At 52.8% G+C, this 15,470-nt stretch overlaps 1 protein-coding gene across 1 annotated transcript; it reads left to right on the top strand.

Moving 5' to 3' along the window:
- The first annotated feature begins 164 nt into the window (after window positions 1-164).
- Window positions 165-8,084, top strand: LOC125628086 (cytochrome P450 2F3-like). The gene is made up of 9 exons (XM_048832832.2): window positions 165-368; window positions 943-1,105; window positions 2,287-2,436; window positions 2,950-3,110; window positions 3,872-4,048; window positions 5,477-5,618; window positions 5,946-6,133; window positions 6,900-7,041; window positions 7,850-8,084. Exons 1-9 carry the CDS (start codon window positions 192-194, stop codon window positions 8,029-8,031), a joined length of 1,482 nt encoding a protein of 493 aa, XP_048688789.2. The 5' UTR covers window positions 165-191; the 3' UTR covers window positions 8,032-8,084.
- The last annotated feature ends 7,386 nt before the right edge of the window (window positions 8,085-15,470 follow it).

Genomic DNA, 15,470 nt, shown 5'->3' with positions numbered 1-15,470 from the left:
CATGGATGGCACAAGTGGGTAAATTCCAAATTTCACCATCCAGCAGAGTTTGCAATTATTTACCCAGAGCTGTGATGCAAAGAGGGGCGTTATCAGCAAGGCCCCCAGAGCGGGGCTATATAGGCAGGGTTGTGCCAGCATCACCCAGGGTCTAACGCAAAGGGCAGCGGAGGAGAGAGGCCGGCTCCAGGATGGATTTCAGTGGGACCCTCAGCATCCTCCTGGCGATATGCATCATGTGCGTCTTCCTCCTCTTGACCCAGAAGAAGAAAAACTGGCACAACCTGCCGCCCGGGCCCACCCCCATCCCGTTCCTGGGGAACATGCTGCAGGTGGAGGTGAAGGAGCTGATAAAGTCTCTGCGGAAGGTGAGTCGTCCCTCAGTTTGCTCGTTATTGTGGTTTGAGTGGCAGGAAAGTTTTGCGTCAGAAACGTGGCTTTTCATAGAGTCATAGAAATGGGCAGCCGGACGCGACCTCGGGGGGCACCTAGGCCCAGAACCTCACAGGCATCTGGGGGCCAAACCCTGGTGGAGCTCTGCGAAACACAAACCGTTTGTCACCTGGGCTCCAAAACAGAATGGTATTTGTCACACAGCTCGAATTATTATTAGCATCACAGGAGAACCCCGGAGCCTAGACTCTGAGAATGCCCCACACTGCTCCACCCACTAGACCCCACTCCCCTCCCAGAGCCAGGGAGAGAACCCAGAAGTCCTGGCTCCCAGCCCCCCCGCTCTAACCACTAGACCCAGCTCCCCTCCCAGAACCAGAATAGAACCCAGGAGTCCTGGCTCCCTGCCCCCCCCCCGTTCTAACCACTAGACCCCGCTCCCCTCCCAGAACCAGAATAGAACCCAGGTGTCCTGACTCCCCGCTGCGCGCCCTGACCACTGACCCTTGCAGCCCGGGGTTAACAGCCGCCTTCCTTTATTCCTTCCAGCTCAGCGAAACCTACGGCCCGATCTACACCTTTTACCTGGGCTCCCGGCCCTGCGTGGTGCTCTCTGGGTACAAGGTGCTGAAGGAAGCCCTGGTTGATAAGGCCGAGGAGTTCAGCGGCAGGGGGGACTTTCCGGCAGTGCAGATGTGGAGTAATGGAAATGGTGAGGCACAGACGGACGGACACACAGCTCAGTCTCCTGACCCCCTGGCTGTATTGCAGGGTCTGGAATCATACCACAGACTGGTGTGAAACCCCGGGGCAGGGATCACGGTCGATTCCCAACCATTTCCCCTTCCTGGGAGAGTGGTTAGTGGTTAAAGCGGGGGAGGCTGGGAGTCAGGACGCCTGGGTTCTCTACACAGGTCAGGAAGGGGAGTGGCGTCCAGTGTGTTGGAGTCGGGAATCAGGACTCCTGGGTTCTATCCCCAGGTCACAGACATGAGTGGTATCTAGTGTGTGGTGCATACGAACAGGCTAGATCAGACCAATGGTCCATCTAGCATAGTATCCTGTCCTTGACAGCCAGCTGCTTCAGAGGGAATGAACAGAACAGGGCAGTTATCAAGTGATCCGTTCCCTGTCGTCCACTCCCAGCTTCTGGCAGTCAGAGGTTTAGGGACACCCAGAGCATGGGGTTATGTCCCTGCCCATCTTGATGGACCTATCCTCCAGGAACTGATCTAGTTCTTTTTTTGAGCCCAGTAATACTGCACAACATCCCCTGGCAAGGAGTTCCACAGGTTGATATGTTGGATACAGAAGTCCTTCCTTTTGTTTGTTTTAAACCTGATGATTATTAATTATATCACCCCAATTTCTTGTTAAGTGAAGGGGTAAACAACACTCCCCTACTCACTTTCTCCACACCAGTCATGATTTTACAGACCTCTATCATATCTCCCCTTAGCCGTCGCTTTTCCAAGCTGAAAAGTCCGTTTTATTCATCTCTCCTCATACCGAAGCTGTTCCAGACCCCTAAGCATTTCTCTTGCCCTTCTCTGAACCTTTTCTGATTCCAATCGATCTTTTTTGAGATGGGGCGACCACATCCGCACGCAGGATTCAAGCTGTGGGCATCCCATGGATGGATACAGAGGCAACGTGATATTTTCTGTCCTATTATCTGTCCCTTTCTTAATGGTTCCCAACAGTCTGTTCATCGTTTGACGGCCACTGCCATGGAGTGGCTGTTTGCAGAGAACTATCCACAGTGACGCCAAGATCTCTGTCTTGAGTGGTCACAGCTCATTGAGACCCGGTGGTTGTGTATGGAGAGCTGGGATTATGTTGTCCACTGTGCGTTACTTTTGCAATGATCAGCACTGAATTTCCTTTGCCCAGGGATCGTCTACGGCACCGGGGAACGGTGGCGTCAGCTGCGCCGATTTGCCATCACCACCTTCAAGAACTTCGGCATGGGGAAGAGGAGCATGGAGGAGCGGATCAAGGAGGAGGCCCAGTTCCTGGTGTCCGAGTTCCGGAAAACCAAAGGTTCCGTTCCATTCACGGATGAGCCGGGGGCAGGGGCAGGAGAGGGGCAGTGACCCGGAAACCCAGAGATCTGGGATCCAAACACTGCGTCCTGATCCAACCACTGGGGCTCTGCCCCCAGTCTGCACAAACCCAATTAGGTTCTCTGGTGGGTGAGCAGAGGTGGGAGCCAGGATGCCTGGGTTCTATCCTGGCTCTGGGAAGGGCATGGGGTCTAGCGGTTAGAGCAGGGGGAGGGGCCTAGGACTCCTGGGTTCTGCGTCTGGGTACAGCATGTTGTCTAGTGGGTCGAGCTGGGAGTCAGGAATGCCGGATTCCATTCCACTGATTCTGTGACCTGGCCTGGGTCAGTGCCCCACTCTGTGCCTCAATTTCCCCATCTCACAGACAGCGAGAACCCCTGCTTGCCAGGGAAAAGTGTGGCTAAATTACTGTACGGTGCTTTGAGATCCCTGGGGAAGGCTGAGGGCACAAAGCCTGGGGGTAACAGCAGGCCCTCACTCTCCCCTCTAGGCAAACCCTTTGACCCCACCTTCTTCCTGAGCTGCGCCGGCTCCAACATCATCTGCACCCTGGTCTTCGGGAAGCGTTTCGAATACACCGACGAGAAATTCCTCACCCTGCTCAACTTGATCAACAGCAACTGGAAACTCATGAGTTCCACCTGGGGGCAGGTGAGAGAGGATTCGGGATGGGGAGGCCCGCCTCTCCTAGACCACCATACAGCCCTGAGAACCTCATTGGACAATTCCTGCCTCCAGCCCATATCTGGTGGGTGAGCTAGCCCATGTCTTTTAGACTCCACATGAAAGAAACACCAGCCCCTCCCCAGGTCAGGTGTTGCAGTGGCAAATCGCCCTCACAATTAAATGTTTGCTCGTTATTTCCTGTCTGAATTTTTCTACCTTCAGCCTCCAGCCTTTAGATCTCACTCAGCCTTTGTCTGCTAGATTAGAGACCCCTCCGCTGTCCGAAATCTCCTCCAGTTGGAGGTACGTATGGACCATGCAGCTGTCGCCTCCTAACCTTCTCTTGGAGAAGCTAAACAGAGATGGCTCTTCCTCTTGCTGCGAGGCAGGTTTTCCAGACCGCGAGTCGTCTTCCCCTGAACCCCTCTCCAATTTCTTGACGTCTTGTCCCCAGACTGGATACAGGATTCCGGTCTCATTCCTGCCCCATAGCACGGTCGCACGACCACCCTCCCTCTACTCGACATTCCTCTGTGTCTCCAGCCAGGGACCCCATCCCATTCTGCCCAGAAGCCCTTGATCAAGATTTGGCCAGAACAGCCATGATCATGCGTCCTGAAGCCGACGGCCGGTCTTAGATCTAGGCAGCGCTGCTGTCCCCAGAGGGGAACACGGTCCCCGGCTGTGTATCGGGAGAACAGAGCCACTAACAGTTCTATCACCCCCTCCCCAACGTTTCTTTCCAGTTGCTGTTCACGTTCCCCAAGATCATGAGACACGTCCCCGGGCCTCACAGGCAAATCTACAAGAACTACCTGAAGCTGGCCGCTTTCGTTGGCGAGCAGCTGAAGATGCATAAAGAGATCCTGGATCCCAACAACCCGATGGATTTCATCGACTGCTTCCTCATCAAAATCCAGCAGGTAGCCCGTCCTGGCGAGCAGGAGAGCCCCCCAAGCTGGCCACCCCCCGGAACAATAGCAAAAAGGGGGCTGCTCCCGGAAAACGAGACACACACCTTTAGCCCGGCCCCAAAGCCCAGAATTCCACCACTTGAGCTCCAGGGGCAATCCCGTTCTTTGGCAGCAGTCGTAAGCCGTTACCCGCTCGCTGGGTCAGCCAAAAGAGGGTGCCTGGAGGCATTTCCTGTGTGTTGGATTTAAGTAGAGGCGGGTGAATTTGACAGCAGGGAACTCATGTCCCTAATTGTTCCTTCTTGTCTGACCTTCCTCATTTAGTGGAGTCGCAGTGGGAGATGAGTTATGAAGCTCACACGTTTTTTGGGTGGGCTGGGTGGGGGATTAAAAACTCTTTGGGATTGGCTGGCCCTTTTCCCCTTAATTTGAAAGAATTGGCAGATTTAGAAGGGGATCTGGAGGGGTGGGAGGAAAGAGACAATGTCCATGCCCCTGGGGATTGGCAGCAGGCTGAACGGAATCGCCTGAGTTGGAATCTGACAAGCCGCTGTGGTCGCAAACTACTTGCAAGGAAAACACCAGCTGCTCTCTCACGAGCACAAGCCATGAAGAGCAGAGCTGACGGCTGGTTCTGGGCCCGAACCACAAAAACACCCAGGGAAAAAACGTGGTTTGGGTCAAACCAAAACTGATATTTTTTAAATTGTTCCTTCAACCCCCCACCGTCCCTATTATTATTATTCGTGTAGTTTCAGGACATCTTTTGCCTTTTTTTTTTTTAAATGAAAGTCCATTTTGAAATGAAAAATCGAAGGGAGCCGGGCTGGAAGGAACCATTTCTGGGGGGAAAAAACGTATTGTTTCTGGCTGAAACCATTTGCTGGATTAACCTAAATTTGCAAACAGTTCTGGTGCCCTGAAAAGTCGACTATTTGCCTGGGGGGAGGGGACTTGTCCATCTCTAGTCAAGTTTTTATGACTGATCCAGTCAACAGCGCCACTGAGCCGGTCAGCTGTGACCCCGAGGGAGAGCGCCTCCCGCTAAGCCAACCGCATGCCAGAAAAGTCGGGAACATTTTCCTTTCAGCTGGATTTCGACCGTCCTCAAACAGGTTTATTTGTTTTCCTTCATAAAATTAAAGGACATTTTGAAACCAAGTCGTTTCAAGCCAAAACGAATGACACACTGCGACTTTTCCCCCTCCAAAGTTCTCTGAACGCCCAACGTGGCGAAATCGACGCAAAGTGGCCGGGTGTTTCACAGCGGCTTGTTTGCCAGATGAAAGTTTCAGCTGAAAAGTTTCACCTAGCTGTAGGAAATCTCCCACAACGGTCCCGACTCTCTGGGGGTCACACCCCCCCAGAGAGAATTCTATTACGTGGTGGTGTCTCGCACACACACACACACAGCATTCTTGCATCCTTCCTTCGCAGGAAAAGAACAACCCCAACACACACTTCAACGACGAGACGATGTCTAAAACCACCGTGAACCTGTTCTTTGCTGGGACGGAGACCGTCAGTTCCACCTTGAGATACGGGCTCCGCATCTTGCTCCGACACCCTGAGATCGAAGGTAGCCCCAGGGCAGGGGGATGAAGAATTCCCACATGCCGGGATTATCCCAACGTAGGCGGGGGTGGGAGGTGGGAAGGGGGGCAGGAGGGGCTCACTTTCATAACTCACCCAAAGAGAGCTGCTTGTCAAACTTCCCCAGCCAGAGCTCCATGGGAGTCAATGGGGCCGGATCTGAGCTGGCGTCCAGGGGAGGCCCGGGTCCTTCGCTGGCGTCTCTGCAGACTGCAATGAAGGGATGTGGATCAACATCAGCGAGGCTCCTGGCCCTGGGGGCCTTATGGCGGGTGCCGCCCTTGTGCCAGCCTCACCATCCCCTTCCCTCCAGAGAAGCTGCACGAGGAGATTGACCGGGTGATCGGCCCCCACCGCAGCCCCTGCATGGAGGACCGGAGCCGGATGCCCTACACAGACGCCGTGATCCATGAGATCCAGCGCTTCACGGACATCGTCCCCATGGGCGTGCCCCACACCGTCACCCGGGACATTCAGTTCCGCGGCTACACGCTGCCCAAGGTCGGTGGCCCAGGGCGGGAGGGCGCTCCGCCCCGAGCCCAGGGGAGCCTGGGGGCTGCTCTGACTTACACTGGGGAAGGATGGCTGCACGGGCTGAAATCACAGACTGGGAGGGCATCCCAGGCCCACCCCTTCCCCCAACCACACCCCTCTTCACTAGCCACGCCCCTTATCCGACCACGCCCTTATCTGACCACACCCCTTTCACTAGCCACGCCCCCTTCTCAAACCACACCCATTTTCACTAACCATGCCCCCCCCTTCTCCAATCACACCCCTTCCCTCACCCCTCATGCGAGCTTTTCCAGCCACAACCCCTTTCTCCCCACCACTGGCCTCCTGACTGGCCACACCTCCTTTTCCCACAGCCACGCCCTCTTTCCTTCTGAAACCACACCCCCCTTTTCTAGACACACCCATTTCTAGCCACACACCCCCGTCTCACCGCCCCACCTGCAGCAGGCTTGGTGGCAGGGCTCAGCCTGCAGGATGCGCCGGGTGCTGGGCGAGCTGACCGGGGGCAATGGCGCCCGCCCCACAGCCAGATTGCAGGGCACGTGGCCTCTCCACGCCATCGCCCCGGCCTAGAGCAATCAGCCAGCAGGTGTGAAAAGTCTGGACACTTGTGTTTGGCGGTGGTTTGGGCCGGGGCGGGGTGGGGGGGGGCAACGGTTGCCTCTCCAAGACAAAGTCCCTAATCCCGGGACGGGCCCCGTAATATCGGGATGTCGGGGTCTCATGGCTGCACCTCCTGCTGGCTCCGCAGGACTTGAACATCATCCCGCTGCTGTGCACGGCCCAGGCCGACCCCACCCAGTTCAAGAACCCCACCTGCTTCGACCCCACCCACTTCCTGGACGAGAACGGGCGCTTCCGGAGAAATGACGCCTTCATGGCCTTCTCGGCAGGTAGCGCCGCCGGGACACTGCGGAGCAGAAGCGTCTCCCATTGCTGTGGGCAGAGTGCGCCCCCCAGCCAGGACTCCTGGGTCCTCTCCCCAGCTCTGGGAGGGGAGTGGGGTCTAGTGGTTACAGCAGGGGGGGCTGGGAGCCAGGATGCCTGGGTCCTTTCCCCCATTCTGGGAGGGGAGTGGGATCTGGTGGATTGGTGCTGGGAGCCAGGACTCCTGGGTTCTCTCCCCAGCTCTGGGAGGGGAGTGGGGTCTAGTGGTTACAGCAGGGGGAGCTGGGAGCCAGGATGCCTGGGTCCTTTCCCCCATTCTGGGGGCGGAGTGGGATCTGGTGGATTGGTGCTGGGAGCCAGGACTCCTGGGTTCTCTCCCCAGCTCTGGGAGGGGAGTGGGGTCTACTGGTTACAGCAGGGGGGGCTGGGAGCCAGGATGCCTGGGTCCTTTCCCCCATTCTGGGAGGGGAGTGGGATCTGGTGGATTGGTGCTGGGAGCCAGGACTCCTGGGTTCTCTCCCCAGTTCCACCCGTGACTCTGTTCACCCGTAGAAAACAGCCCCTTTCCCGTAGTCCTGAGGAGCAGCCACCTGTCACCGCACAGGATCTCGCCCCCCCCGGCAACTCCCAGTGACTCGCTGCGGCCCTGTCCTGGGGCCCCCCCCGGACGTTTCCCCATGATACGCCCCAGGTGGACGCTCCCCCGTGGCGGGGCTCGCGGCTGTGGCCGAGGAAAGGGGAGGTGGGCGGCTGGGGTGGGGCGAGGCGAGCCAGGCTCCGTCTGACGAGTACCTCGGCCTCTCTCCCCCGCAGGGAAGCGGCTCTGCTTGGGCGAGAGCCTGGCCCTCATGGAGCTGTTCATCTTCCTCACCGCCATCCTGCAGAACTTCACCCTCCGGGCCCTGGCGGTGCCCGCGGAGATCGACATCTCGCCCGAGTCCAGCGGCTTGGGGAGCATCCCGCGGCCCTACGAGTTCTGCCTCCTTCCCCGCTGAGCCCTGCCTCCCAGCCCCAGCCCAGCGGCTCCCCACCTTCACGCCCCAATAAAGTGACCTGCCTTTCACCCGCTCGCAGCCCCCTCGGTGGGTTTTCTTGAAGGGCTGAGCAGGGCAAAGCCCCATCGCGCCCAACGTCAGCAAAGCCACAGGAGCAGTGCTGCGCCCCCCAACGCTGAAACCGTTCCTTGGGGATCCCCCTTCCGTGCCGGCCCCTCGGGGGGTCCCGCCCACCCTTTTGGGGGCGGCCCCGTGGCCTCCGCGCTGCTGAGACTGAGCCTCCGGGCTCCAGCCCCCACTGCTTCCCGTCGTGAGCTCGGCCCAGTGAGTCCAACCGAGCTAGGCTCCCAGGGGGAGACCTGGCCGTTCGTCTGGGAGCGCCGCAAGCTCCCCCTTTTCCAAGCAGTCACCTGGGACGTCACTCAGAGCTTTTCAACCCTTTGGCAGGGCAAAGCTGAATTACAGACTTCTTTGCGCTGCTGTATTCTGGGCCCTGTGTATCACAGAGCAGCCTTGGGGCTGCTCCAACTAGAGATGGCCTGTTTTTCCCCACTCACCTGGCGAAAATTTGACAAGGAGGGGGAGGGTGTGAAATGCATCATCAAAATTTCCCCACAGAAAAGTGTGATTTTGGGGAGGAGGGGATCAAAACCAGAAATATGTTGAGTCGGGGTGCCTCATGGGAGTTGTAGGTCAGGTGGCTCATGGGCCCCATCTCCTCCATAGGCCTGTCTCCCCTGGAGGACTACATTTCCCATGATGCACTCTGGTGTCCCCCTCTGCTGAGAAGGAAAAGTTTCAGCCAGCCCAGGTTCTAACTCGTTCTGCCACCTGCCAGCCCTCGGGGAAGCGGTGAATAGATGTAAGGCTGTGTGCAGCCCCCTACACCAGGGGATGGGAGAAGGCACATGGACCAGCCCCACCCAAGAAGGGAGTCCTATGGGGCCATCTCTGCCCACCCTGGCACACCCTGGCTATGTGGTGGGACACTGATCTCTCAAGGGCTTTGGGCTTCCAGCCGAGGCGCCAGTGAGCAGAGCTGGGTGGGACTTTTTTGACAAATTGGTTTCCCCCTCCCCCCCCCCGCCATTGAAAAATGCCGTTTGGTCCAAAGAGCTGGTAAAGCAGGTTCGGGGCTGACGGGTTTCCCGACTCAGATAAAAGTGTCAAGGTTGGGAGCGGGGGGGATTTTGAGCTCAGCTAAAAGGTTCAACATTTTCTATGGGAACCAGCCCAGGAGTTCCTATTTTCCTTTCCAAATTGAAGCAGATTAGACCCCAGAAAATCAAAGTGCTTTGAAATGATTAAGCTGCTTTGATCAGCCCAAAGCAAAACACACAATTCAGCGGGTTTGGGGGGGTTGTTTGTTTTTTGTTTTTTCAGTTTGCAAAGATTAGTTGCAGGTTTCAGAGTAACAGCCGTGTTAGTCTGTATTCGCAAAAAGAACAGGAGTACTTGAGGCACCTTAGAGACTAACCAATTTATTTGAGCATGAGCTTTCGTGAGCTACAGCTCACTGCATCGGATGCATCCCGTGGAAACTGCAGCAGACATTATATACACAGAGACCATGAAACAATACCTCTTCCCACTCCACTGTCCTGCTGGTAATAGCTTATCTAAAGTGACCATTCTCCTTACAATGTGCATGATAATCAAGTTGGGCCATTTCCAGCACAAATCCAGGTTTTCTCACCCCCCCCCCCAAACACACACAAACACCTACAAGATCTCTATCAAGCATTCTTACAACTACAATACCCACCTGCTGAAGTGAAGAAACAGACTGACCGAGCCAGAAGAGAACCCAGAAGTTACCTACTACAGGACAGGCCCAACAAAGAAAATAACAGAACGCCACTAGCCATCACCTTCAGCCCCCAACTAAAACCCCTCCAACGCATCATCAAGGATCTACAACCTATCCTGAAGGACGACCCGTCACTCTCACAAATCTTGGGAGACAGGCCAGTCCTTGCCTACAGACAGCCCCCCAACCTGAAGCAAATACTCACCAACAACCACATACCACACAACAGAACCACTAACCCAGGAACTTATCCTTGCAACAAAGCCCGTTGCCAACTGTGCCCACATATCTATTCAGGGGACACCATCACAGGGCCTAATCACATCAGCCACACTGTCAGAGGCTCGTTCACCTGCACATCCACCAATGTGATCTATGCCATCATGTGCCAGCAATGCCCCTCTGCCATGTACATTGGCCAAACTGGACAGTCTCTACGTAAAAGAATAAATGGACACAAATCAGATGTCAAGAATTATAACATTCAAAACCAGTCAGAGAACACTTCAATCTCTCTGGTCACGCAATCACAGACATGAAGGTCGCTATCTTAAAACAAAAAAACTTCAAATCCAGACTCCAGCGAGAAACTGCTGAATTGGAATTCATTTGCAAATTGGATACTATTAATTTAGGCTTAAATAGAGACTGGGAGTGGCTAAGTCATTATGCAAGGTAGCCTGTTTCCTCTTGTTTTTTCCTACCCACCCCCCACCCCCCAGATGCTCTGGTTTAACTTGGATTTAAACTTGGAAAGTGGTCAGTTTAGATGAGCTATTACCAGCAGGAGAGTGAGTTTGTGTGTGTATGGGGGTGGGGGGGGGGGATGTGAGAAAACCTGGATCTATGCAGGAAATAGCCCGACTTGACTATGTAAAGAGTTGTCACTTTGGATGGGCTAGCACCAGCAGGAGAGTGAATTTGTGTGGGGGGGTGGAGGGTGAGAAAACCTGGGTTTGTGCTGGAAATGGCCCACCTGTTGATCACTTTAGATAAGCTATTACCAGCAGGACAGTGGGGTGGGAGGAGGTATTGTTTCATATTCTCTGTGTGTATATAAAGTCTGCTGCAGTTTCCACGGTAAACATCTGATGAAGTGAGCTGTAGCTCACGAAAGCTCATGCTCAAATAAATGGGTTAGTCTCTAAGGTGCCACAAGTACTCCTTTTCTTTTTGCGAATACAGACTAACACGGCTGTTCCTCTGAAACCTGTCATTGTAGGGAGAGTGGTCACTTTGGATAAGCTATTACCAGCAGGAGAGTGAGTTTGTGTGTGTGTGTGGTTTTTTTTTTTTTGGGGGGGGGGGGGGCCGGAGGGTGAGAAAACCTGGATTTGTGCTGGAAATGGCCCACCTTGATTATCATGCACATTGTAAGGAGAGTGATCACTTTAGATACGCTATTACCAGCAGGAGAGTGGGGTGGGAGGAGGTATTGTTTCATGGTCTCTGTGTATATAATAAGAAAAGGAGTACTTGTGGCACCTTAGAGACTAACCAATTTATTTGAGCATGAGCTTTCGTGAGCTACAGCTCACTTCATCGGATGCATACCGTGGAAACTGCAGCAGACTTTATATACACACAGAGATCATAAAACAATACCTCCTCCCACCCCACTGTCCTGCTGGTAATAGCTTATCTAAAGTGATCAACAGGTGGGCCATTTCCAGCACAAATCCAGGTTTTCTCACCCTCCACCCCCCACACAAATTCACTCTCCTGCTGGTGCTAGCCCATCCAAAGTGACAACTCTTTACATAATCAAGTCGGGCTATTTCCTGCATAGATCCAGGTTTTCTCACATCCCCCCCCCACCCCCATACACACACAAACTCACTCTCCTGCTGGTAATAGCTCATCCAAACTGACCACTCTCCAAGTTTAAATCCAAGTTAAACCAGAACATCTGGGGGGTGGGGGGGGGGTAGGAAAAAACAAGAGGAAATAGGCTACCTTGCATAATGACTTAGCCACTCCCAGTCTCTATTTAAGCCTAAATTAATAGTATCCAATTTGCAAATGAATTCCAATTCAGCAGTTTCTCTCTGGAGTCTGGATTTGAAGTTTTTTTTTGTTTTAAGATAGCGACCTTCATGTCTGTGATTGCGTGACCAGAGAGATTGAAGTGTTCTCCGACTGGTTTATGAATGTTATAATTCTTGACATCTGATTTGTGTCCATTTATTCTTTTACGTAGAGACTGTCCAGTTTGACCAATGTACATGGCAGAGGGGCATTGCTGGCACATGATGGCATATATCACATTGGTGGATGTGCAGGTGAACGAGCCTCTGATAGTGTGGCTGATGTTATTAGGCCCTGTGATGGTGTCCCCTGAATAGATATGTGGGCACAATTGGCAACGGGCTTTGTTGCAAGGATAAGTTCCTGGGTTAGTGGTTCTGTTGTGTGGTATGTGGTTGTTGGTGAGTATTTGCTTCAGGTTGCGGGGCTGTCTGTAGGCAAGGACTGGCCTGTCTCCCAAGACTTGTGAGAGTGTTGGGTCATCCTTTAGGATAGGTTGTAGATCCTTAATAATGCGTTGGAGGGGTTTTCAGCCTGGTCCAGTCCACACAAGAGATCCACTTCCTGGACACTACAGTGCTAATAAACAATGGCCACATAAACACCACCCTATACCGGAAACCTACTGACCGCTATTCCTACCTGCATGCCTCCAGCTTTCACCCTGACCACACCACACGATCCATCATCTACAGCCAAGCTCTGCGATACAACCGCATTTGCTCCAACCCCTCAGACAGAGACAAACACCTACAAGATCTCTGTCAAGCTTTCTTACAACTACAATACCCACCTGCAGAAGTAAAGAAACAGATTGATAGAGCCAGAAGAGTTCCCAGAAGTTACCTACTACAGGACAGGCCTAACAAAGAAAATAACAGAACGCCACTAGCGGTCACCTTCAGCCCCCAACTAAAACCCCTCCAACGCATTATTAAGGATCTACAACCTATCCTAAACCTCTGTGTGTATATAAAGTCTGCTGCAGTTTCCACGGTATACATCTGATGAAGTGAGCTGTAGCTCACGAAAGCTCATGCTCAAATAAATTGGTTGTCTCTAAGGTGCCACAAGTCCTCCTTTTCTTTTTTTAAAGAATAGTTGGTGATTTCAACTTTTCATCCCGATTTGAGGGTGGGGGGGGATTTCAAACGCTCAAAAATAAATCGTGGAGGAGAAAATTACATCCTGCCCAATTCTCCCCACATAGTCTGGGCACATTAATCCCAGCTTCAGCCCCACCGGGTATTAATGAGGCCAGGAGATCGGCCATATTTGTTTTTAATAGAGGAGTAGGACTGTCCTGTCAATAAGAACGTCTGTCATTAGCCTTCCTTCTTAAAAAGTACCATGTTATTCTACAGACATGGATTCTAGTCCTGGCTCTGCTGCCTGGGATAAATAATTTCACTGTTCTGTGACTCAGTTCCCCCATATGGACAATGGCGCTACAGATTCCAGCCTCCTTTGTAAAAGACATTGAGAGCTACGGATGAAAAGAACTAGGTTATTATTATTATTCCAGCAATGGTCTAGAAGAGCACAGCGTCCAATAATGTCACCCGTTTACCTCCACAGTATCCTGTGGCCATGAGTTCCACAGGTTAACTTTACAATAAGTATAAAAAAAGACGTCATTCGTCTGCTATTGTGATTCACAAATATTAGCCTATCTGACTCAGTAACATCCTCTGGCTTCTCCTCCTGTAGCATATCTTCATGAATCAACCAGGGTAACTCTACAGGGAATGAACCCTGGTGTTTAAAACATGGGACCACTCTACCAGCATCACTAGGAGGTGCACGATTCAATCTACCACCTTGCAGAAGCCGACTGGTTATATTTGCCCCCATGGTGACCTGTCCTGTCCCTCCCCCACCACCCCCCCTTAAATCCATGAGCCTGCAATTCTGCCACACAGGTGAAGGAGAAAATAAACTACCTGGCGTTATAAAACCAGTTTTATTTAACTAGGAACACAGGACACAGCTCACATAACGCTCACCCGCAGCCCAGGCTAACCAACCAGCAGGACAAAGGAGCAAAAGAGGCAAACAGACTCAAGCGGTTTTAGCAGGGAGCCAGCCAAGACATTGAGTAATATTTGAAAAAGGCCAGGTGTACCTCGGCATTTTGGCTGTGTCAGAGGGGTCACGCAACAGCTGAACGAAGCATCGGTGTGTAATTACAAGATCACTTATATAATTGTCTCTTTGCACTAGCGGAGCTGATTATTTCTATCCTACGCATGGCGCACGTTTTGTTCTGGGTGGCAGCAGCGTTGCCTAGTGGATAAAGCGTTGACGGGGGATTCAAGAGACCTGGGTTTTAGCCCCAGTTCTTCCTCTGGCTTCCTGAGTGACTGTGGGCAGTCGCTTCTCTCCCCCACTTCTTTGCCTCCGTTTCCCCATCTATTAAACAGGGATAATGCTATTGAGCTCCATTGTAAAGTGTGTTGAGATCTATTGATCACATGCACTATATAAACGCTAGGTCTGTTGATTATTGTTGAACATCTATAGTGTGCGAACACCGACAAGCCAACCCAGTTGGACTCCGCTGCGCTAGGTGCTGCATGAACAGAAATGTCGTACGAGTCCCAAAGAAGCTTAAAAAAACTCAAACCTAGGAAAGAGGTTTAGTTGTGGTCAGGCTCAGTTAGCTCCTGGGAGCAACGCCCCACCTGTCACTCACGTTTTTTCCAGTCATGCTGAACTCAAAGGGTCCAAACAGCGTGACGCTGGTACCACACAAACAAACAAACACCCGGCAAGGTTGGCTTAACAGAAATTATGAGCTTTGTGTATAGAATATATTTTGGCTTCTGGTTTTGTAGGTCACATTTTTCTCTGCCACCGTGAAGACTAGAAACGTGCTTAAAAAAAACCCAAACCAAAACAAAAGCTGAGCTCACAGAATCCCATGACTCAGGAGGCTGGGGATTTAAGACGGCACACGCCTCCCCATGAAACCCCCCAGAACTGCCGACAGTGAGCAGGTGCGAACCAGAGTCCCAAAGAAGGGACCCTTAACCTCTGAAGTCTACGTTTTTCAGAGTAAGTAACGAAGCACCAGCGCCCAAGAAAAGGGACTTTTTGGAAAGTGCGGCACGTCCACCCTATGAAAATCCGGCCGGAGCTGCAACGGCACCAGCTGTCTGTGGCAGCTGTGTAGCTCAGTGGGAGATGAAAACGTCCATCATCCCAAAAACAGGCTTTCAACAATCTAAGCGCTCCTGAGATTAGTTCACCGCAAGAGGGAAGGTGTTAAGGACACAACCCCTTTCATCAGCTTAACTGTGGGCATGTTGGCAGGGTGGGAGGAATTTAAACCTTCTCCTTCCATGGAGCCCTGACAAGTTTGTTCAGGTGGCCTTTCAAGCAGAAATAAAGACATGGAGGAAATATAAAGAGCCTGGCTTTGCGGTAGCTAAATTGGGCCAAATTCTGCCCTTTTGAGAGCAACCAGAGCAGGAGAAATGTTTGTTTTCGCCACCGTCCTTCTGGCTGCCGTGTCTTGCGGTGAAAGACACCGGAGAGGTTTGCTGCTCTCCTGGGCCATGCGCTATGAAGCTTGGGAAAGCCCCTAGAATTTCAGACC

This window comes from Caretta caretta, chromosome 23, assembly GCF_965140235.1.
Source record: "Caretta caretta isolate rCarCar2 chromosome 23, rCarCar1.hap1, whole genome shotgun sequence".
In the NCBI taxonomy this organism is placed as follows: Eukaryota; Metazoa; Chordata; order Testudines; family Cheloniidae; genus Caretta; species Caretta caretta.
This window is presented reverse-complemented; position numbering and strand designations above follow the sequence as displayed.

Coding starts and splice junctions, on each gene's coding strand:
- LOC125628086 (XM_048832832.2), top strand. CDS start 192: ATGGATTTCAGTGGGACCCTCAGCATCCTCCTGGCGATATGCATCATG. Junction 2,437..2,949: donor CGAGTTCCGGAAAACCAAAG/GTTCCGTTCCAT, acceptor TCTCCCCTCTAG/GCAAACCCTTTGACCCCACC. Junction 4,049..5,476: donor TCCTCATCAAAATCCAGCAG/GTAGCCCGTCCT, acceptor CTTCCTTCGCAG/GAAAAGAACAACCCCAACAC.